Source organism: Trachurus trachurus (assembly GCF_905171665.1).
Source record: "Trachurus trachurus genome assembly, chromosome: 6".
Lineage (NCBI taxonomy): Eukaryota > Metazoa > Chordata > Actinopteri > Carangiformes > Carangidae > Trachurus > Trachurus trachurus.
In genome coordinates this window covers 28,793,659-28,818,824 of record NC_139897.1, presented here as the reverse complement: position 1 = coordinate 28,818,824, position 25,166 = coordinate 28,793,659, and the positions used below count along the sequence as shown (strand labels likewise).

At 40.5% G+C, this 25,166-nt stretch overlaps 1 protein-coding gene across 1 annotated transcript; it reads right to left on the bottom strand.

Annotated features, from left to right (window-relative positions):
- Positions 1-8,705: 8,705 nt before the first annotated feature.
- LOC310987461 (uncharacterized protein) lies at positions 8,706-13,039 on the bottom strand. The gene is made up of 4 exons (XM_083973732.1): positions 12,587-13,039; positions 11,525-11,605; positions 10,671-10,855; positions 8,706-9,970 (listed from the first exon to the last, which is right to left on the bottom strand). Exons 1-4 carry the CDS (start codon positions 12,678-12,680, stop codon positions 9,089-9,091), a joined length of 1,242 nt encoding a protein of 413 aa, XP_083829858.1. The 5' UTR covers positions 12,681-13,039; the 3' UTR covers positions 8,706-9,088.
- Positions 13,040-25,166: the final 12,127 nt, after the last annotated feature.

Genomic DNA, 25,166 nt, shown 5'->3' with positions numbered 1-25,166 from the left:
TGAGATTGCTGTGTTCTATATAACGTATGATTCTTACAATTGGAACAGCACTGCTTTAAGTCAATTTTATTGGTAAAAAATTGAACCAACAGATAAATAACAGCAGAATTACTTACTCCGACATCTTGGCGTTCGTTTGGCTTCAAACCCTGCAGAAAAGCACAGATTTCCATTTCGAAGATTATTCAGTAGGCTAGAAACAATTAACAACTGTGTCATGTTCAGGAAACACAATGGGAAACAGAGTGAAGGCAGGGTTGAGCTGGAATGCCTATGTCCGGTCTTTCCCAAATAATAACTCCACTTAGAAGAAACACGACACTGACTCGAGGATCAACGGGTCGCCTCGAGGAAAAACCTCTTGTCTAAATTAGGGCAAGGATCTGGGGTCCAGTTGTCCCCCCGGGGCTTCCCTGTCATGATGAGTCTGTCTGCTGGAAGATTATCAAGAAACACCTGATACATCAACATCTTGGCCATGGTGAAGACATTAGCTAGAAATAGAGGCCATGTAGAACAATTCAACTACGTTCAACTACGTTCAACTACGTCCAAACAGAAAACACAAAACTGAAGTCTATCTTCTCTTGCCCGAAATACTCAAAATGTCAGAACAACTGTTTTGGTAAAATTTTGGGTTGTTATGAAGTTTTTTGTTCCAGATTGAAGAAAGACTGCTTCTACCAAAATCTAGACATGCTAAAAATAATCAGAAGTGGATCAGGCTTGATGTAACCCCTACCAATCCAACAAAGTAGTCAACAATCTGCACTGATGTATTGGTCTTTCAACATTGTGTAAATCTGAACATCTAACAACAAACAAGAAGGAAAATAAATGGATCAGGGTTAATATCACCAATACAATCCATCAAAATGAAATACAGAATTAGCACTGATCACAGTTCTACAGACCAGTTGTTATTAGCCATGTCCTTTGTGATTGTGTCTGTCAATACAAATACAGGCTCTGAAGCCAGATGTCTCCTCCATCACTGTGTCAATCTAGATATACAATAATAGTATTACATTTTACAAAATGTAAATGCTAAAATGATGCTATATATTCATTATTAAATAAATATTTTCATTGTGTGTTTATATATTGTAATTTGGAATTTTATATTTGTATTCTTAACAATTTCACATCTTGCTTAACTTACTTTAAATTGAAGGAGTTCAGTCTGAAATAACAACCGACAACTGGCATTTGAAATATATTTATTTATAATAAGATTTTTTTTAATATCGTATATTCTCAGGGAGCACTGCCATAAAAGCCTGTATATGCATTTGTTTTAAAATTATTTGTACTTTTTACAGTGTTATTTGAGTAATCTGCATCTTCCTGTCTTGTATTGTACCTTCTCTCAAATGGACCATGAGTCTGCAATAAAGATGTGAATATATTCTAATCAGGTGCCACATCAAAGCAAACATTAAAAAGAACATTATTTTCACTAGCCACATTGAGCTTTTGCTGTAATTAAAACATACACTTGACTGAAACATAATGCTCCATAAATTAGGGTATCATCAACATACGAGCATATCTGTCATACCTTTAAGTGGTTGTTAAATGTTAAGTCCTCAATATGTTATATATCAAATTTCCAGAGTGATGAATAAACTTTGCTCTGTTACCAAGTGTCAAATAACAGTTAGTGTCAGTTGATTCTTCGCCAAACACAGCAGCCGAGACATTGGACTGTCTTATCGTTAATTAAATCTTATTTCATTTATTGATGATTCCTTTTTTAAAATTGTAAATTTATCTCAATAGTTGGGTGGCATCAACAAGCCTTAAAATAAATAAGACAGTTTGTTGGATCAATATGAAAATTTACAGTTTCAGTGGAGAGTTTTAGTGTCTAGTAATGGTCTAGCAGATTTTCTAATAAGTTGAAAAAATCATACCCCTACAAAATGTAAAAACCCTATATGTTTTATTCCATAATATCTTAGGAGGTTGAATTTAAAACATATAGGTATGGTAAAACACAAAAGCAGTATACGCTTTCCCAGTATTTCAATTTCACATTAACATAAATGCTGATTATTATGAGCATACCTGTATTGAATATTAAGCCAGGGGTCATGTCATTGGCTCTGACACACATAAATCTACGCCTGTGGTCTGTGATGACACAGGGACACTGGGACTATCACTTTTCAACTCTAGAGCCCACTTACGTCAACACACTCCTTCACACCTTTAACCCAAAACTGACCACAGTAACATCCACAAAAAACAAAAAAAACCAAACAAACTCCAACTGATCAGTTCCACAAATTAAACATCCCAAATATTGCTGTAAGCAGAAATCCACCAAACACCAAACCAAATCCTTGTTTAGCTTCAGGAACTGCATCACCAAAAGGACAACAAAGCTTTTTTTTAAGTGATATTCATGCAAACAAACCAACCGCAGCAGATAGAAGCAACCATTTCTTACCTTTTGGGCGAAGATGGAAACAGAACGGAGCGAGAGATTTGGGAAGAGGGTCCGTTTTGGCATTATAAGTTGGTATATATGGCATTCCCCAAAGGCTGAGGAAACCCCATCTTTCTCTTTATGGAAGTTGATTTTCCCTCAGACCAATGGGCTCGTCAGCACCTGAAATCTTATATCTGACCTCCCCTCCACCCCGAAATCTCCTCCCTATCTGCCCATTATAAATAACCCTCCTGCCTTCTAGATTGTTTCACTGAAAGCATTATTTCACCCCCGCCGCACCCCACCCCACCCCACCCCACCTCACCCTGAAAAAGAGAGTGCTCAAAGAGATCCTGGTGGTGGAGATGAAGGAAACTAAAGTGGAAAGTAAAGCCAAGATATAACTCAACATATAAAGCCAAGATATAACTCATTAATGAGCAGAATATGATCAAATATGACTCCCTACTTAAACGGAGACGGGCTCTTACGCTGCCTCTCAGTGAGGGAAACCAGGGAACACCAGTGATGAAAGTTGAGGGGAAGCAGGTGGGAGGGCAGCCACGGTCATTTAAGACACACTAAATGGACGCTATTAAGAAGCTGTTAACAGAGGCTGAGAAGTCGGAGAAGGAAAGTGAGAGGAGAGAGAAGTGGAATTGTCTGAATTTAGATCATAACTTGAATAACTAAGTGGCACCTATCAGCCTCCGCCTCCAGTTTCAGGTCACACCTCACGGTTTCTGTTTGATGCAACATTTGAAAGGGATTCCCTCAAGTTCTGGAGATACACAATCACCCTTGACCCCTTTGACTACTGATCTCAAAGGAGTGCTTGTCAATGTTTGTGCTTCAAGATGTTACAGTATTGTGTATGTAAAGGAAGAGTAGACCGACTTGAGCTTTTATTGTTGTAAAAGTACCTTAGTATTGTAAGTAGGGTCAGGGCCTGACTGGAGAGTGTTCAAACATTTGCTTAGAAATCATTCTTGGATAATTAACTTTGCTTGATTTGTTTGACTAGCTAATGGATTTACTGAAAAACTGAGATACGGGAAGAGATTAGGTTATTCACCACCTGCAAACCGGTTTACAAAAACTGCACTGACTGAACAAAGGGAAAGTACATTTTTTGGAACAGATGGATTGTTGGATATTTGTTGCCAATTTTGTTTACAGTGAAAGGAAATTTGAGGGAATGGATACAAAATATAGTCACAAACTCGGGTACACTTTAATTATGGCAATCCAAAACAATCTTTGTCTAACTTAGTGGACTTAATTGTGAATTTGTATTATATTTTTAAACTATAAAATAATCAATTTAATAAGTAAAGTTATCGTATTAGTTGATTTTGAGTTGGTGTTGTAGGATTAAGTTGCATGTTGAGTCTCATTGTGAGAATGACTGATGTGGACGTCTTGTCATTGAAGAGTTGTTAATGTATTTAGAGTGAAGCTAACAGGGATCTGATGAAATAGACAAATACATAAATGTTATGTAATTTACATCTTTTTCTCTCTTGACCCCTGAAGACTTCTTCTATGTCTTCATCACATCCAACACCTTCACATTCAGTCTGCAGCCATGTCCTATAATGTAACATTACTGTATATAATGCATTTGAACAATAATGACATCAGTGATAAGATGTAAAAGCAGTGGGGTGGTCCTAGTGAGGGAGGGGTGAGTTAAACAGATGGATGGAGGTGGTGGTGGAGGGGGTTCAACCATTGGTGCTGGTGACAGACAACCTGCAGCATGTGAAGCCACAGCCACACTGATGATAGGTGGCTGAAGGGAGGGGGTGAGGGGGGTAAGGGGGTTGGGGGGGTGGGGTTTGAACCATAACTAACCAGAACAAATGAAGTACATGTTTTCCTTTAATATTTCAACAGTACAAATTATATGTGACTTAAGAAACATGACATGAGGAATTACACAATCGATTCACATTTCTGAACATCATATTCATTGAGAACATTCTGGCCCATTGAGAAATCACCTGAGAGAACGAGTTAGAAAAACCTATTCAGCTGGATATGATGACTTCGACTATTAGAATAAGTGAGAAACCAAAAAATATACCTACGGTACTACGGTATGAGCATCAAAACATCAGTCTTCTTCAGTCTCTTCACCACCTGCATTAGTAAAACACTGGTTACTGTACACTGAGGGGCTGGCAGATATATTACAGCAGGGACCACTTTACACAAATGTCATGTTCATACTTCTTTTTTTTTTTTGCCCAAAATAAAACATCCAAAAATATTTAACATTTTACAACATACTGAGAGAAGTTTAAAGTCTTACAAAGTGTGCAAATGTCACCGTACGGTCACGAGACGACTTCAGATGAAGGCACCATACTTTTTTTAAAGTTTCCACTCTGTCTACCACACCGCACACGTCAACACTGAACTGTGCTGCGGGGTTAATGTTGGTCAAATTGTCCTATACAGCTGATTCTCACCGGGGCTGCCCATCAACTTAAGAGATAAAGTCTTTAAAAAGCACAACAAAATCAAAGTACACAGAAACAAATGCATTCATAATGCTCCCAGGCACAAATGTTGATGTGATATGCCACTTAGTGTTTACCCATTTTAGCCACAATTTCAATACGTGCATGATTTTTATTTTTGTTTAAATATATTTTACAGTAAAAAGGGTCAGGTTGTGACTGGAAATGTTCAAATGGTTGTTTTAAATCTATTTTTGGAAACTTGCTTTAGCTTGATTTGTCTCTGCTAGCTGATGGATTTTTTTTTAAAAAAAGGGAAAAATCAAGCAGAGGTCTAATCTGTCTGAGATTTTTCATTGATTAGACACAAAACCAACCGTTCATCCATCAGAATTAAACCTCTTAACCACAAAACACAACATTATCAAACGTTTAGCTTCTGAATTGAACTCTTCAAAACATTAGCCAACTAGCTAACAAAACAGTTAGCAGTGTGCTAATATCTGTGTTATTCACATTTTGTGCTTAAAAATAATTCTTCAAGTTTGATAAACTATCTAAATCACTTTCATTGGTTTAACACACAAAAAAAGGTCAAACTCTTATTTAACCGCAAGCTAGCAAAACGTGACCAGCTAAAACTCAATTTGGACCAAAAGAAACAAATCAAACGGTTAGATAAAACATTATCTGAGTTATGTGTTTTTATAAAAAAAAAAAAAAACATCTTTAGCTTCAACAATGGAGCATTTGCTAACTGTCGTACCATTTTTTGGTGGTTTCAAAAAAATGTCCTATGTTTCCAAAGCTATCGTACATGCTATGTTAGCAGCATAGATGCTGAAAATTGCATGATTATTTTAGCTGTCCATATTACAGAGAATTTATCGGCTACTGATTCAGCCAACAAGTAGGCTTGTTGGTCGAACACAACACGCCCTTTTTCTGAAGGTAATCTGAAGGCTAGTCTTCAGAAAAACTAATATTAAACATGAATATCCTAAGACTGATTCTTGTCTTATTTCAGTGAATGTCCACTGAAAACTGATGGAATATAGATAGTGTGAATCATGTAAACACTTTAATTAAACCATTAGCTTAATCTGGTTGTCATCATGAGCATGTAAACAAAGCAACTGGCGGCAAACTCAGCTGAGCGTAAAATAAAATAATCAAGTCAAGATTGAAGTAAAAACACAAAAGGCAACATTTGCATTTGGGCAACCCCCCCCCCCCCCCCCCTGTGTTAGTGCAAAATCATCTCTTGCAGTGTAAAAACCCTGAATCGCAGTTCAGTGGCACTGACACTAATACTGATAAACCCACAGAGATGCACATCACCCGGCTTCACTGCATACACCGAAGTTCAAGATTCACAAAGCCACAGTCTGAGCACCACCGGAGAGATTTAACCAAACAAACTGTGGCTGAAAAAAGAAAGAAGAAAAGAAAAAAAAAACGGGGGCTACAGTCTTCCTCACAGAGGAGAGGTCGGGTTTTTAAGCATGACCTCGGAAAACACACAAAAAAACAGCGTGAAAAAAGGTCACAAACGACAGAAGCAGTTCCAGGTTTTTAAAACGCAGAGTCCGTGTGCAAAGTTCCCTCCTGCAGCAGAAGCAGATCGATCGATACCGTGATCCCTCAGACGCTGACTAAGATCACACCAACGTCGTCCGATCTTCAGAGCCGCTGCTGCTGCTTCCTTTTTTTTTTCTTCTGTTTTTTGTTTTTAACCCACCACCACCGCCATCACCACCTACACTGGCTACTACACTCAAACAACCAGTTCATCAGCAAAACAGATTATTTAGGGAAGAAAAACAAAACCTCCAAACACATGATGGTTAGGTACGTTCTTCACATCACAGTCGGATCTTTGCAAAATCTATATGAAATATTTCAAAGTTCACCCCTGGAATTAATAAGACACGTTTCAAAAAAAAAAAAAAAAAAAAAGCATCTTGAGTCGCTGCTGATGTTTTAGGAAGTGATTAAAATTGAGAATGTAACTGCTTTGATTCTGTTTCAGCAGCGTTAAAAGCCAAACAGGAAGTTTAGGTAGTTTATCTGACTTCAGGCCGGGTTTGGAAAAACTCGCTTTTGACAAAAAAGTGACTTTTGTGTAAAAAAAAAAAAAAAAAAAAACTGACAGTGAGTGAGTGTCACGACTTCCTGTATCTGACCCTTCAAATTAAAAGCCCTATAGCCTTTCATATACAGTTCAGTCATATTGATTTTGACTTAATTTTGACAAGACACGGCTCCAAATGTTTGTTTTTTTCTGCAACCAATCGACCAATGACTTTTTGGTCGACTAATGCTCGATGGACAATTTGGAGGCAGCCCTACTAAGTCTAGATGAAGACTGGGCGGAGAACTCAGAAAAATTCTGACTTGCTAGACTTTCCGTCGGGTCGTCGTAGATTAAAATCGCTGTTCGTCAGTTATGTTACACTACACGCCTGCTCATCGTACCCAACGTTCATAATTGGACGACAAAATATTGTAAAAAACAAAAAAAATCAGCCCATGCAAAAGCTGTGCGTCACTTCTTGGACACGTTTCCACTGGGCTGCTTTTAAATCTCCTGGTTCATCTCAGCTCTCAGTGGTTAACTTGTTTCTAAACTCTCTCCAGCTCAGCGAGATGCTTTTTTTCTTTTCTTTTTAATTATTATTTCCAGGTGTGAACGAGGCGACTGACTCGTCTATAATGAGTTAATTTCCCCTCCCTGTACTGGAATGACATCAATTATCCCCTGAGATCTCCCGTTATAGATTCCCCTGATATAAAACACCACCACCACGACGGCATCACAGAACTGAAGCAGGACTATATCAACTACGCAGCCAACACTATTACGTCGTTATACCAAGAAGCTGTTTACATTACAGTGAAGTCTATTGCGTATCCTGTATCTGTGAGAGGGGGAGGGGGGGCGCGTTTTGTTGTGTTTGAGGGGGGGGGGGCGGGCTCACAGGCAGGTCACATTTACAGGTTTGAAGAGGAATCACGTCAAATTCTCAAGTTTCACGAGCTCTGGACTCAAGTGGGGGACGATAATAATAATACAGTCGACCAGTCTGACGGGGGAAGAACAGCTGCCCTCGGTTTGTTTATAGGAAAATATCTAAATACCACGGGAGGGTGGAGGAGGAGACGGAGCCGTGAGCAGCGGCCGAGCATGATGGGGAAAAAAGGGAATAGAAAGGTGCAATTGGGTCACTTCACAGAGGACTAAACCCAAAAGAAACAACTGGAGCACTCGATACAATGCAGGGGTTTAATAAAGGTGCACAACACCTAACGTTTCCACGCGGTGTGTGTCTTCATCAGAGGTAAGCAGAACATAGGGTGACACAGCTGGTTATATAGTCACTACCTGGAGTTCATTAATTTCATTGGCTTACGCCGTAAATGGGCCGATACATAATCAAAGGGCAACTTGGGCCCGCCCACCAAGAATAGGCTACACAAAAAATATACAAAATAGCCTATAATTTCACTGGCGTAATGAATGAAATGAATGAACTCCAGGTAGTAGGGGTGGGAGAAAAAATCGATTCACATAAATATCGCGATATCTTTTTTGACGATTTTTAAATCGATTTTTTTTTTTCAAAAATCGATTTTCTTTTTCAAAAATCGATTTCCTTTTTTTGAATTAAAAAAAAAAATATTGTGAAATGTGCATTTGTTAGCCTTTTTTTACATACAGAGAGTACAGGTTTTAAAAAGGGTTTAAGTTCACTTTATAATGGAGTATGTTAATTTATAGGCTTCTACAGTATGTTAAAAATGCAGACTAAAAATCGAGAGAATCGGCAAAATCGTAGAATCGCAATTTAAATCGAATCGCCATCCAAAAAAATCGTAGAAGAATCGAATCGGGAGAAAAGCATATCGTCCCAGCCCTACCAGGTAGTGACTATATAACCAGCTGTGTCACCCTATGTTCTGCTTACCTCTGATGAAGACGCACACCGCGTGGAAACGTTAGGTGTTGTGCACCTTTATTAAACCCCTGCATTATATCGAGTGCTCCAGTTGTTTCTTTTGGGTTTGGTACTCTGTGAAGTGACCCAATTGCACCTTTCTATTACCGGTCCTGTCTGAGAGCACCGATTCACCGGCTGTAGCGCGAGAGCACCCCTCCTCCTTTTGGGAAAAAAGGGGAAGTTCAGGTCCACGCCACTTTGCGCGAGATGGCCTGTTTGAAGCACTCGGGGTCGACGTTGCCGCCGGGCCGCAGCGCCCTCTCCAGCCCCACCAGCACGTTCTGGTGACTCTCCCTGATGTTGACCGGGTACTTGGCGCGCAGCAGCTCGTAGGCGGCGATCAGCCTCATGTTCTGCTTCACCATCAGGTACTGGATGATGCACGTCGGCGCCAGGGAGAAGCCGTCGCGGCAGTGGACCAGGACGCGCTTCCTCTTCCCCGTGGAGGCGTCGATGCACTCGTTGATGTCCTCGAAGCAGCGCTGCTTCAGGGACGGGCCGTCGCCCAGGGCGCCCGGCACGTCGCCGATGTCCACCTTTAGGCGCGACCAGCTGTGGCGCGCGCCGCGGGAGCAGGTGCAGGGGATGAGGCTGAGGCCGGGGCCCGGCTCGCCCGGCACGCAGCTCATGTCGATGATGCTGTCGATGTTGTTGCGGCAGAGCGTGCGGCCGTTGTACGCCGCGTTCAGGTTGCCCACGTAGATGTAGTCCGTCACCTTGGAGATGATGGGCTCCGAGTACTGGAAGTGTTCGGGGCCGCCGGCTTTGGGCTCGGGCGTGTCGGGGCCCCGGGCGCCCGCCGGCCCCGTGGCGGCTCTCCGGCTGTAGTTGCGCAGCTTCTTGGAGCCGGAGCGCGACGGCGGGTTGGAGTCGGACTCGGAGCTGCTGTTCCAGGGCGGAGAGAAGAGCGAGAAGCGGCTCGACGACTTGCTCTTGTTGAGGATCTCCACCGGGCTGGACAGGCCCGAGCTGGACGCCGTGGTGGACGCCGAGGCGCAGAAGAGAGACGCTCGCTCCAGGGACCCGGTGCTGCTGGCTGCTCCTGCACTGTGGGCCTGCTCCATCTGCAACACACACACACACAGATAAACTCCTATATGCTTAACCTACAACAGTAGGGAAACACATTAATTCATGTAAGAATCATGATTCTTATCCTCTACGATTCTGGGTCAATTCATAAACTTTAAAAATTGATTGTTTTATTAACATTTCTTCCGTCTCTCTGCGCCCTCACAGGCTTCCGTAAATAGCATTAATACAGATGCATAAAGCTGTGTTTTTAAAGCAGAAGTAAGCGATCCGGTCGTTTTGGCTAACTTCCTGTCAGCCGATGGAGTTAGCAGTCCCCGCCCTCGTCCCTACGTCACCACATGCACGCGCATCCCTTGGCTGCACACACAGAGAGGACCGCCCCTTTATGCCGTTCTCTCTCCTCATTGGATAAAGGTTGTAGGATACAAGGAAAGTTTTCTCCTCGGCTTACAGCAGAGCAGAGTGACTGACAGACCCGTGTTTCAGACCAAACACTCTATATAAGTGATTGCTGTTGGAAGATATAACTATTTAAGACTTATATTAACACAAACATTCCGCTTACTTCTGCTTTAAGCTAGTTAAAGTGCTGCAACTCTCGCTGTTAAGTGATAAGATGCTCTATTGAGTGTCTGTGACAAGGCTTCAGCAACCCGATCCTCTATCATCGATGTTTTTTTTGCCATTATAAAATACTCACACGCTGTGATGGTGTTCTGTTGGACGTACCTGAGCTTTGAGGTTGTTCTTCCACTCCTGCGTCTCCAGAGCTTTGAAGCGTCCGCTGCTGTCGGAGGACACCGACACGCAGAGGGGCCGGTGGGCTCTGGGGGGGAGCTGGGGGGTGAGGGCCACGGGGACGGGCCTCGCATCGGCGTGCTCGCTCCTACTCATCATCAGATTTGGACAGGAGCCTGGGACACAGACGGACAAATCAACAGACAGATATCAGACGTATAAGTCACAGCATTTTGACTCTTATGAGACAATAAAAAAAGTTTGTCAACTCTCTAATCATCAAAGCTCAGAGTTGTACGGTGGCCCTGAGGGCTCAATGCACTGCAACTTAAAAAACACATGAAGTTGCTTTTTGTATTTATAGCATGTTTGTGTTGTGTTGAACTCTCTGGGCCACTGTAGCAGTTCCTGGAGATGGCATGTGTCATTTCTCATATTAAACGCAGGGCTCAAAGAATTCATTTGCTGTGCAAGTCAATTTACGGTGTGTGCCCCTATATTTTCTGCTTGTGCTTCTAAAATTTTAAGTTGGGGCCACTGTGCTACTAGACAATTAAGACAATATCCTATTATATCAGAGTCTGAACAACAGCTTCAACTTGGATTCTCCATGTTTTAACAAAAAAAAAGATCCAATTAGATGGTTAGTGATTAGAGATTGGCTTGAAACATTATCAGTCATATTTCTGCTACATAAACTAATATTTGGATAAAACATGTGCAAGAAAGTGAAACTTTTTCACACAATTTGTGTTAGATAGGTGGTTGACAGGATGATGTGTAAGACCTCAGTCTACCTGCATAAAGACCATATAAACCAATAGATCCAAGGTAATTTCACCCACCTGCACATTCTGCGTGGGTAAGGGACTGAATCAGCAGTGTGTTCTGGGTTTTCAACAGGCTGTGCAGAGTCCTCGCTATACCTGCAGAGGAGAGGTCACTTTGCTGAGAACGTATACAGTGGCATGCTAAAGTCTGGGCGCACCTTGTCTGTTTTTTTTCCTTCATCTTTTACAACATGTTCAAAATGACAGAAAAGTTAAAGGGTCTGCAGCAAAAGTTTAGGCAACCTGTTTGGTTAGTACCTATGTAGCCCCCCCTTTGGAAACTATCACAGCATGTACAGTAAATAGCTTGTCTGATACCTTACTCAAAGTTATTTACTATTTTTGCTCCCTTTTTTGTTTCAGACTAGAGGAAAGAAGCGGTAGAAAATCCACATTCAGATGTTCATTTTACTATTAACTATTATTTTGTTTTCTTTCGTCTGTAGATTTCTCCTAAATTCACCAAAAGTTATCCTCCTGTTGTCTCACCCATGTCATGTCAGGTATCGTAAATAATCATGTATAATTACGTAACATTACAACACATGATGCAAATACTCTGAACTACTTGCACTTTTGAAATCACTCCGCCCAGCAGCCCTGTCAGGAATGTAGTTCCCTCTACGCATTTGCCGTGAAAACAACTGTTGTCTGGTAATGTTACATGATTGTCCCATAGCGTGGTGAATGTGCAGGTCACAACTTGTCCACCAGAGCGTGTTGGAGTTGTTGAATTGTGTATTTGATGAGTTTGATGAGGGACAGGGGACCTGTACCATTCACCTCCATTGTGTTCTCTGAGCAGCTCACGTCTCTGCACCGCGGATCTCAACACAACATGCACCGATAATTAAAGGTCATGAACCTACAGCTATGACTATAGGGATAATGGCAATAGGCGAATTTTCCCCAAAATGTTGAACTATCCCTTTAACAGACATTTTGACCAGGGGTGCCCAAACTTTTGCATGCATATCAGACCCGTGCAGATGCTTGAGGACGCTGATGGAGATGGAGATGGTGGTTTTAGAGGAGTGTTGTTGTTGTTGTTGTTGTGAAGCCACCGGCGGCCCTTACCGATCCGTCCATGCTGCGCGCGGAGCACCTTTGTATCCAGCAGCTCGTGCGCACTCAGGTCTCTACAGTTGCCCCACTCTTCCTCGGCTTCCATGTTCCGCCTCCTGCGGACAGAGGAGGCACTAAGAAGAAGAAACCCCGGCTCTTGCGGCCTGTCATCGTCTTAGCCAAGCCGAGCGACGCCTCAGCTCCATGGGACGGACATCATGACTGCAGCGGCGGCGTGGACAGCACAGGACGGACTAGGACTAGGACGCTGCTGCAGCTCGTCTGCGGCCGCTGCAGCTCATTATGCCCCGACGACAACTACTCACTACTACATCCGCATCGTGTGTCGGTGTGTTGGTTTGTCGGCGGCCGCTCGCGCTCGACACAGCCCCCCAACAGCGGTGACAAACACCGTAAAATGTGATTATTTACATGGAGCTCCTCCAGCGGTTAGCACTTAGCAGCTACGGCTACTGAGCGGCAGCAGCGGCACCGTGACCAGCCGAGCGAGCGGCAGCGTCACCACTGACGCGTCGCGCATGCGCCCTGCGTGGCACGACGTTTTGCCCTCAGCGAAGACTCCCAGGTTCGGTAAAAAAAAAAGAAAAAGACAAAAGACAAAACCTGACACAGGGCAGTAGGGGTCTCTACTATGGCAAGCCATTTTAACATTTAAAAGCCAGACTGGATATGTGTTTTCTGTAATTCAGTTTTGCCTCTAGTCAAAAAGAACATTTCAGATATCTGCAACTACGTTCAACTTCTTCCTATCCACAATTGTTATTTCAGATATCCACAACTGCGTTCTACCTAGGACAAATGATGCCACTTTTGCCATTCATGTGTATTGGGTTTGTCATTACAGATATCTACAATTCAGTTGCAGATATACGCAATGTGAATTGCAGATATCTGTAACTGAATTATGACTAGTACTAATTCCAGTTTGAGATATCTACAATTTGATTCTGACTAGTCATAATTCCAGTTCAAGATATCTTTAATTCACCTCAATTAAAGATATCTACATGTCCCTTTTCGGATATCTTAAATTAAGTTTTGACTAGGCGAAATGACGTTGTAGATATCTGTAACTGGAATTATGACTAGTCAAAATGACATTGTAGATACAGTATCTCAAACTGGAATTCGTACTAGTCGTAATTCAGTTACAGATATCCGTAATTCACATAGTGGATATCCGCAACTGAATCGTAGATATCTGTAATGACAAACCCCATACATATGAATGGCAAAAGTGACGTCATTTGTCCTAGGAAGAATGTAGTTGTGGATATCTGAAATGTTCTTTTCGACTAGGCAAAACTGAATTACAGATATCTTGAATAAAAAATCCAACTATTCAAAATGTAATTACGACTAGTCAGAAAGACGTTGTTGATATCTACAATGTTAATTCCGGATAGTCAAACTTAGCTTTTAAATGTTAAATCCGCTTGCCATATCTCTACTCTCTACCAGCCAAACTAGTAGTTAAAGTTAACGTGAGATGATTAAAAGTGAGAGCTCGGAAATGAGAGCAGGATTTGTGTATTTTCTAAGAGGTAATAATTACCTGGAAGGCAATCAAGAAACATGGGATGATCATCTAGGGATGCTAGATGAAGCGAATGAGTCAAGTTATCTGAACACTGGCATAATAAGGCCTGCCTAATAATTAGAAAAACAATTTTATTTAAGTAACGATAATAATAATATAATAATTACTTACTCGTAGAAAAAAACAACTTGGGACTTTCGCGTGACATGTAATTGCATATATTACAATCGCATGTATTGTCACTAGTTTTGGCTAAAATAATGTCTGTGTTTCAAAGGGTTAACAAATGCACAGCAACACAGTGATTAAATAAACAATGCAAGCAGACCAACATTTTAACATGTTCTAAGCAAAACACTTACAACCACGTCACATACAACAGTTAACTATAGCAAGCAGCTGTTCAATTACAGGTTCAGTTATGTCTAAATATCATTAAAAAAAACCTATAACATGCACTTCGATCTATAGCCTAAAGAAACAAAATATGAATTATTCAATTATTCTTATAAAAGTAAGAATTTTTAATTTTTTTAATTTAACCTTTATTTAACCAGGCAGAATCAATTAAGAACAAGTTCTTATTCTTTATAAATTATTCTTTATTGTTTCTCATCAGCTCAACAGTTACACGATGTCCTCCAGTTTCAATAAACACAAGCTTTATAGAACCAGTTGACCAATAATAAAGTTACACATTCATGTTTAAAAAGCTCTTAATAATCAATTAAAACACTGCATCTAAACTGAAACTACAACTTTTACAATCGACTTACCGTGTGTGTGTTTGAAGCTGGTTGTTGGTGTATCTGAAGCAGCAGCAGCTCTGAATACGAACAATTATCTGCACTGATCTGTAGCCTGTGTGTGTGTGTGTGTTTTCCTCTCCTTCTTTTTCTTGTGTTTTAATTGGATGGCCGAGTCTCTCTCCAGGTATCCTGGTAACCCGCAGACCAGCTGATGTCACTGCTCTCCATGATGAAGTGGGAGTGGATCTGGTCGCCTTTGTCAATAAGCAGAGAGAGTGAAATTCAGAGGAGATAAGACCGACAACAAAAGGCCCACGTCTGCCATGATGTCATTTAAGGTGAACAAGACACACACTGGTCACCAGAGCACGTTTAGGTGGTTTTAGTGGATTAGCTCCATTGTTTTTTTGCTAATTATATAGATAAAGTCCATTAAAACCACCTTAACTAGTGTAAATCCATGAATATCCTTATAATTAACCATGGGGCCCTGAACTTCCTCCTGCACTGAGGAGTTTGTTTAAAGCACAAACAAAAAAGTGATTAAAATATTATTTTTTAAATTTGAACCCAATGTGAATCAGGCAGAAAAGCATGCAAAATGTATTGTAATCTATTATATAATAGCTGCTAATGTAGTCCAAATCTGAGTAAACCTACATGCAGAGTACAATATGAGTTTATGGCACCAATTCCAAAATGGAAAAATCCTGTAAAATTAAGAAACTTTATTTTCTTTCATTCATACCGGTGCTTTTTGTTAAATGGCACAAGACTGTCACCTTAAATGTTTTTAATTGTTTTTACAGACATTTTCTGGCATCTTTGCAGCCAGTAAATTTGTTGTGTTTTTTTTTACAGTGTACACTTGTTGCCTAAACTGAATATTAATGGAAATCCCACATTTTTTCACATTGTTTGTCAATTTGCAGGTTTTTTTTTTTTTTATCTTTAATGAAAACTGAGTGTCAGGTTTGAGGTTGTCCCACGCCGGCAGCATGTGATGTTTGGGTCGAGCTGCAGTGGCAGGAGGATGTTTGTGTGTGTGTGTGTGTGTGTGTGGGTGCGTATGTCGTGTGATGTACGTAGTGTGAAGTGTTAGTGCGGACAAGAGCGGACATTTGCATCTCAAAGAGCCTCCTCCAGCTCGGCGCCTCATCACCGCTGCCTCCTGTAAATCACCCTCTCTGAGGCACCAGGTGCAAAACTGTAATAAGGCTGAGCTGAGTCTACGGCAGCCCGCAGGGACCACAGCTCATTATCATTAGAGAGCACAACTGTGATGCTAGAAAAAAACAAAACAAAAGGAGTTTGTTGTGTGGATGTTTGATGCCCAGTCATTAATTTTGCTGTTATTTATTTGCATTAAAAGTTCATCTCTGTTTGCATGTGACTCTGTGTTTGTACTTGTGGCTTCAGTCACACAGGAAACAAACCAACACCTCTTTGACGTCTTTAACAGCTCTGAGAACTTCTGAGAAATTCATTGTTACCGCAAAACCACAAGCAGCATGTCACCAGAGTAGTTGTTATCGATGCACAGTGGTGAATTACCCATCATCCCCTCATGGTATCAAAAGCTGACAAAGGCCACATGTCTGCTTTAGTTTGGGCACATAGAAAATCTAATACCATTTGGGAAAATTAATTTAAAGGTTCAAATTAACTCAAAAACCAAATGTTTTCAACAAAGATAAAATCACACACTCATTTTTTAATCTGTTTTTATTTGGACTCCACCTCTGGGAGGCAGATCTGGCATCCTCAGAGGAAATACAGGCAGAAACTATACACAGACTCACAGACAAGTTCAATGGATGAGAGAGTTGCTAAGGTGATATCAAAGAAGGCCTCCTGTGTTAAAGGGACAGTTCACCCCAAATTGAAATTTTACTCATTATCTACTCACCCTCATGTCGACTAAGGGCTGTGAGAAGTTTCAGAGTCCTCCGTGGCTTCTCTGAGTTACAGGGGGTCTCGGCGTAGCAGTGCATGTCCATATAACGGTTGCAAATGGATACCACCTGTCTTCGTAACAAAAAGACACACCAAAAAACATCAAAACCATGCTGCTCGTATGTAATGTTCGTCTTGTATTGAAGCCCCGAAATACGAAATTGTTCAGAAAAAAATTAAATAAGTCTATATTTCAAGCTTGTTTTGTAGCAGAAGCCTCTTCCCGGTTCGAGGAGCTTCTCTGAAGCAACTCTGAAACTTCTCCCAGCCCTTAGTCGACATGAGGGGGAGTAGATAATGAGTGAAATTTCAATTTTGGGTGAACTATCCCTTTAATATGTATACTTGATCTGTTAAGATGTTTTTGACTGAAATAGCATTTGATTTTAGTAAAACAATATCCAAATGCAACAAAATACAACAGATTTCCATTTTAAATTCTTTACCAAACTATTGATTCTATTAAAACTCCGATTTGCAAAATAATTTGGAACAATAATTTTCAGTCAAAAAAAAAAAATACTGTTCTCATCACCGTTGGTAGGTTTCCAGATAAGATTATTATTCAGGAACATAAAAAACCTACTGGCTAACTCATTGATTATTATGCTGATTTGATGCATTTAGTGTGTTGGACTGTTGCTGTTACAGGAAGTTGAGCATGAAGCTGGTGTGTTTTTTCTTTGTAGGACTAACTGTTACTTCCTCTAATTACTGTATATAAGATAGAGACCAGTGGACACCTCCATACAGTGGTAGATTGTCTCTTCATCCTGTTGAGAATCTTGTTTTTTGTTCTTCTACTGTTTTATTGGTGTAGACCAACAATTGCGATTCACAGTTTTCATCCAGGATGCAGGGATTCACTGTGTTCTTCCTTCTTCCACTCATCTTCATCGTGCATGCAGAAGTTGTGCAAAATTTTAAGGTCTGTGTTTTATTTGTCAATGTTTAGAAACATATCTTAAGTGGTAAACTGCAAATGTTCATATTGTCTGTTTCTTCTTTAAGGGCAAATGTGATCAGTACTTCTACAACGGATTTGTGCCACAGCTGGTTGGCTCAAGGAAAAAATACGTCCGCATCTGCCAGAGATTTGCAAACAAGTAAGACAACTCTTTTAACTCAGTCAAGTCTGAATTAAAGTTAAATTTCAAAGTGTCTCAGTTATTCTTTACACTAACAGGCCCTACTTTGCCACGCTGTACGACACTGCCAACCGTATTCCTGTCTACTCTGCTTATATCTTTGAGAGGAATGATGGTAAATATTCATCAAATAATCGGTGGCGTATTGAGCCTCAGGTACGTCACACATGCACAAATACACAGTTTGAAATGTGAAATAATGGAAATCAACCAACAGTTATTTCAGTAAATAAGATTATTGATTAAATTTGTCCCAGTTAACACAGAAACTGAATCTGAGATTTGTCTGATGTGAATCTTTCAACTTGTAGCTGGTAAATAAAAACTGGGAAACGGACATGATGACGGAGGGAGCGTTGAGGAAGAAGCATCATAACCAGAGGAATGTCTTTATGGGAGAATCTCAGGCGATAGATTCAGACTATGGTGTCAATGGTTATGACCGTGGTCACCTTAATCCCAATCAACACCATATAGGTAAGGAAGGCTGAAGCTGGATGTTTTAATGTGTTTGTGTAAATGTGTGTATTTAACATTTTTTATGAATCGAAGGTCTTGTGTTTTCTTCTTTGTCTGTGTTTAGCGTATTGATTCATGACAAGACAGATATTTGTGGTTTTAAAGCCCCACTGTGTAACTTCTCTTGTTGTCCTTTCACAAAAATCTATTATTTTATTTAAAAGTACATGTTTTTCATTAACCAGTAAATACCCCATCAACAAACTGAAGTGTTCTGTTAAAGGGACAACGAGGAGTTTCTATTCAGTTATAAAAAAGTCTCACGTTAATGTGGATGAATCTCCGCTACTCACACTTGTTAATGGCTCCATTTTCGCTAAATATATCGATCTGTCTCTATCGTTATTTTGTTATTATTAGTGGTGGCGGAAATGCTGGTCGAGCCGACCAGCGTTTCCTTCATGGCGAGTTATGAGAATAACGCCGCAGAATCGCCGTTTATGGTCGGAACTACGATGGTATGTGAACCTCTTTGAACCTCTGACTTTAATTTTTGATGAATGAAAACATGAGTCCGTCTTGCGCCGGGTCAAAGAAATGTACGGTGCGCGCGGAGGCTCATAAATGTAGTGTGAAAACGCTTCGCTTTTCCAAAACTCCTCGTTGTCCCTTTAAGCTTTGAATTTGTCGTTCATATCATTCATATGTACATGGAGCGGGTAAGCTCGGTGCTGGCTGCCATGTCGTGTCGCCATGTTTTACATTCAGTGGCAGCGTGACCATAGGTAACCACGGAAACTCACCGGAGACACCAGAGCGGTCGGCTCTGGGAGAAACGATGGAGGTGGCGTCTGTTTTAAAACCATCACTGCGGTGTAGTGTGAGAAGGGATGGAGGGTCACACTGAGCTGCATTCAGACGGCAGTCAGCAATAAAGCGGATGTCATTTTAGTTGACAAGACCGAGCTGGTAAAACATGGGTGAGGTAAACAACATGACATCGCCATAAGAACATATTCTTGTGCGTAGCATTTTAGCTCATGCCGACAGACCACTTGTTTGTTGATCCCGTTACGTGCAGCAGCCTGTCTTTCTGATTCCCCTTGAATGCAGCATAAAGAATACAACTGAGTTGGTTGTGATATACAACCTCACCACTAGATGGGTTCCTACACAATGTCCCTTTAACTCTTTCGCAACCTTAAACGAGTTAACTCGTCAAAATTGTTTTTTTTTTTTTTGTTTTTTTTTACAGATTATGATTGTAGACACTCTCAAGTACCTTGTGTGTGATGGTTTTTATAAAATGTGTGATCTGTAGCTGGGACTGTGAGGCTGACTGCCGGTGAGTGCTTTGGCGCGGGGGCGGGGCTCATGGCAGCACCCGCTGCTCGTTGAAGACAGCAGTGATGCAGGTGCTTTCATTTCGCAGTCTCCAAACCAGAAACTTTTGTAACAACACCAGAAAAAAGTTGCTAGATTTGTCACTAATCGTTTTTGAAAAAAAAAAACTTGCCAAAAGGGGTTGGAAAGTCGCCAGATTTAGCGAAAAGGTTGCCATCATGGTAACTGCTCAGATAAGAGATGAGATTTTGATGCAACAACAGCACTTCCCCCCAGCAACCGATGGGCAATGCCACTCGTGATGGTACGGGATTGGATGAAGGGGTCAGGTTACATCTGACCCATTTGTATAACGTTAGTTCCCCAGTGGACTTAGATATATCTATACAAATACTTATTTACCCATAGAAATCACTTGGGAGACATGTCACACTGCAGAGTGCCAGTAAAATGTGTGGATTGCCACCGAACAAAAAAGTGCGTTTTTCTCTGAAACTAGAGCTCTCTGTTTTTGGACAACCTGGGCTCTCTTCTTCTCCTTCGTGCTCACAAATGAAATGGCGAAGAAACTTGCAGTTTTTTTTTAAAGTATATTTTTCAGCTTTTTGCCTTTATTTGATAGCACATAGTGAGATAGACAGGAAAGGGGGAGGCAGAGAGAGGGGGAATGACATGCAGGAAAGGTCTGCCCGATGCAGGATTTGAACCGGGGACGCCTGCGTTGAGGACTGTAGCCTCTACATGGGACGGCCGCCTTAACCACTGCGCCACGCACCGCCCCAACTAGCAGTTTTTTATGAGGAGCACGTTGGAAATTCACTCTTCAACCTAGTGAAAACCGTTTGTTTCAAGGCCTTAGACAGAGTTTGCATTGACAATGAAAAAAAGGTAAACTACTCAGCAAGAGCAATTCATTGAGAGAGAAAGAGTTAAGAACCAAAAATCATCTCAGTGTAGTTTTCTGTCTCCTCTCTGAGCCTCTCTTCTGATTGGCTGACTGTTTTCTGAGTGATCCAATAAAAATAGAGCAGATTTCAGAATAAAACGCTCAGAGAAACCGAATAATATGAACATCACCATTTACACTGTATGCAGCTTTAAATACACCTGGATGTGAACAGTGTTGATCCACAGTGCTAAAAAAATCTTTGGAGATGTTTTAAGAGGAAGGAGAGGATGACAGAGCATTCTTGAGACCTCAGGACTACCCACAATGCATTCTGATAACAATGCATAATGAGCCAATGAGCGTTGAACGACTCATGGAGCCTCAGGACTCATCACATCAACAAAACTTTAACTTTTTTTAACAGTGTATTTTACTGTGTCTCCTTGTTATTGTTTTACAGGTCTTGGCTGCAAAGCCACCTACACCCTGACCAACGCAGTTCCACAGGACTCTGGACTGAACCGTGGTTTCTGGAGGGTCTATGAGAAACGTCTCCGCATGGAGACTTTTAAAGACTGCACAACAGCCTATGTTCTGGTCGGTGCGATTCCCTCTCAAAATAATTGGGTTGTAAAGGAGGAGGAGAAGAACAGGAAGAGGAAGAGGGTGAACCGTGTCAACATCCCTGACTACTTGTGGCACGCCTACTGCTGCGTGGACAACAACAATCAGCCAATTAAGAGCGGTGCTGCTGCTGTCAGGAATGTAAAGACTAAAGTGGTGGAGTGTTCCCTTGACAGCCTTAAAGGATTCTTTCAAAAACTCAACCTAAGAGACGTTGAGCTTTTTGAGAACTGTAAACCAGAAACAAGTCCTTCAGGAGACTGTGCAAGTGTTGTCCCACAGATATCAGTGAAAAATAAGGGCACGTGGAAGGGCCAGCTGCTTTACTATAGCAGTGTGAGATTTAAAAAAACAAAAAAAACATCATAGACACATGTTGCACATAATTGCATATATATTTCCTTTTGTTAATAAAATTACCATATCAATTCAAAGAGACTATTAATTGGAAACAACAAAATAAAGATAGCCGTGTCATATTGTGCATTTTGTTTATAAAACAATTAGAAATCAACACATTTTAACACAATATTGGAAAAAAAATGGACATGGTTCAAACTTAAGACTTTAATTGGACCATAGCTCAAAGACTTGAGTGAGCATTATCATGCTCCTGCTTTAAAATGAAGAGACCATCATGAATAAGACTGCTTTGTGACATTACAACAAGGCAGACAGCTACTTTTTCTGCAAGCTAGCTGTCAGCGTAGCTCTGCTGTTCCTCCTTTCTATCATTTGCTCATCTGCCAATATCGTTAAATTTAGTGAGTTCTTTATTGAAATGTATTTTGCTGTTGTTTATCACTGTATTGATTTCTGTATTTCTGAACCTTTGCCAATTAACATTTTTAATCTCAATGTGTTTTCTAAAGATTTAAATGAATAAAAGATGATGTCCAAGAACATGATGTGTAATTCTTTAAAGCACAATTTCATGAGTAATTCAAATTTTATTTTGTAGATTTGTACCTAATGTGCATCAGGCAGAAAAGCACCCAGAATGTGTTGTAATCTATTACAGCACTGAGTAAAACTACATACAGAGTACAAGAGCTACAGTACAAAAATCTATCTTTATCTGTTATATGAATAATTATGTACTCTTCAATGCTTGTCTACTACATGCCTGGATTGTCTTAACTACAAACACAGTGCAGACCAGATAGATTTCACACGAAATACTGTATTTACACCACAAAATATAAATAATGAGGAACTAGTGGGTAAAATAAAGAGGAACAAACCCTTCTTCACATTCTAAAAGTTTTAAGCAGTTCTAAGAAATGAAGTGAGGACACGAAATTATTAGAATTTCATTTATTTTTATTTTTAAAGGCCAAAACATGAAGTGCTTTCTAAAGAAGAAGGGAACATAAAAAAATCAATATGAGATAATAGAAAAGGTGCATATGCATGTACGCAAACTCATGCAATTACTGAAACAACAGAAGCACAGTCAAAGCCGGTCTATAAAACCAAGACAGGAGTTTTAATATTTAACTTTAGATTCAGAGTGTGTAGTTAGTTAGTGCTAGTTTTATCATCACCCTGATGTGATAACCAAATTTACATTCTGTCAACCTTCTACTCTGCAGCTGTGGAAAGAGAGAGGGCCAGACAGACAAGAGAAGTCTTTGTTACATTTATTTGCTGTAAATGTGGAAAAATATATACAAGCAGCATGTTACAATTACATTTCATAACAAAATCTGCTACAAAATGATTGCATTACGCCTAAGTTTGCCGATCTGTTGATGTTAAATTCTATTTTGCATGAGTCCTTCCTTGTTTGCTCAAGTGATAAATATATATATCACACAGTGGACAGACAGTCTGAGACTGATGCACCAGACTGAAGTCAACCTGAGTGGGAACTGCAGCCTCTGGTTCTGCTTAATAAAGGCTTAAAGGTACAGTATGTTTAATTCCATACTTGTACCTTCTGGCTCACTCATGCTGATTATTATGCTGATTTTAGTGTGTCAGACTGTTGCTGTTACAGGAAGCTGGTGTGTTTTTTCTTAGTAGGACCAACTGCAGCCTCTCACCACATAAACTAACACGTTACTTCCTCTAATAAGATAGAGACCAGTGGACACCTCCATACAGTGGTAGATTGTCTCTTCACCCTTTTGAGAATCTGTTTTTTCTTCTACTGTTTTATTGGTGCAGACCAACGATCCTGATTCACAGTTTTCATCCAGGATGCAGAACTTCATTGTGTTCTTCCTTCTTCCACTCATCTTCACCGTCCACGCAGAAGTTGTGACAAATTTTCAGGTTGGTGTTTTGTTTGTCAACGTTTAAAAACACATGATAAGTGGTAAAACTGTAAATGTTCATATTGTCTGTTTCTTCTTTAAGCGTGAGTGTAAGGAGTTCTTCTACAACGGATTGGAGCCACAGGTGCAGGCCTCCAACAACGACTACGTCCACATCTGCCAGAGACTTGGAAACCAGTAAGACACAACTCTTTGAACTCAGTCAAATCTAAATTAAAGTAAAAATTTAAAGTGTCTCAGTTAATCTTTGCACAAATAGGTACCACTTTGCCACGCTGTATGACACTGCCAACCGTATTCCTGTCTACTCTGCTTATATATATGAGAAGAATAATGAAAGAGGCCGGGAAAAACGGTGGTTTATTGAGCCTCAGGTACGTCACGCATGCACAAATACACCGTTTGAAATGTGAAACAATGAAAATCAACAAGTTATTTTCAGTAAATGAGATTATGTATCCCATAACACAGGAACTGAATATGAGATTTGTCTGATGTGAATCTTTCACCTTGTAGCTGGTGAATCAGAACTGGGGAAATGACATGATGACGGAGAGACAGTTGAAGAAGAAGCATCCTAATGTCTTTATGGGAGATAAACAGGCAATAAATTCAGACTACAACGGTCTTCAGAAAGAAAAAGGGTTCAACCGTGGTCACCTTAATCCCAATCAACACCATCAAGGTAAGGAAGGAGCTGGATGTTACTGTGAATCTATTTACTTTATTGCAAATTTGTGTATTTAACATTTATGAATTGAAGGACTTGTGTTTTCTTCTTTGTCTGAGTATTGATTCATAACAGGACATACTGGTATTTGTGGTTTTAAGCCCCACTGTCTAACTTCTCTGGTAGTCTATTCACAAAAATCAATTATTTCATTAAAAAAGTATGTGTTTCATTAATTAGTAATTACCCCGTTAACAAACTGAAGAGTTCTGGTGAGCTGTGAATCTTCAAGGAGGTGACAGTTAGAAAACCATCACTCTGGTGTAGTGTGAGAAAGGATGGAGGGTCATTCTGATGCTGCATTAGTAGATAGATAGATAGATAGATAGATAGATAGATAGATAGATAGATAGATAGATAGATAGATAGATAGATAGATAGATAGATAGATAGATAGATAGATAGATAGATAGATAGATAGATAGATAGATAGATAGATAGATAAAACTTCTCGTCTAATTTACTGTATCTCTTTGTTAACATTTTACAGGTCTTGGCCGCAAAGCCACCTTCACCCTGACCAACATCGTTCCACAGAACAAAGGACTGAACGGTGGTTCCTGGGCAAAATATGAGACAAATCTGACGAACACCTTTAAAGACTGCAAGACAGCCTATGTTGTGGTCGGTGCGATTCCCTCGAATGAAAATTGGGTTGAAAAGGAGAACCAAACACGTGTCAACATCCCTGACTACTTGTGGCACGCCTACTGCTGCCTGGACAACAACGGTAAGCCGTATAAGAGCGGTGCTGCACATGTGAGGAATGAAAACACCACGGTGGTGGAGTGTTCCATTGACAGCCTCAAAGGATTCTTTGACAAAGTCAAACCAAAAATAAATCAGGTTT

Coding starts and splice junctions, on each gene's coding strand:
- LOC310987461 (XM_083973732.1), bottom strand. CDS start 12,680: ATGGAAGCCGAGGAAGAGTGGGGCAACTGTAGAGACCTGAGTGCGCAC. Junction 10,856..11,524: donor TACCCACGCAGAATGTGCAG/GTGGGTGAAATT, acceptor TCTGTGTCCCAG/GCTCCTGTCCAAATCTGATG. Junction 9,971..10,670: donor AGAACAACCTCAAAGCTCAG/GTACGTCCAACA, acceptor TGTGTGTTGCAG/ATGGAGCAGGCCCACAGTGC.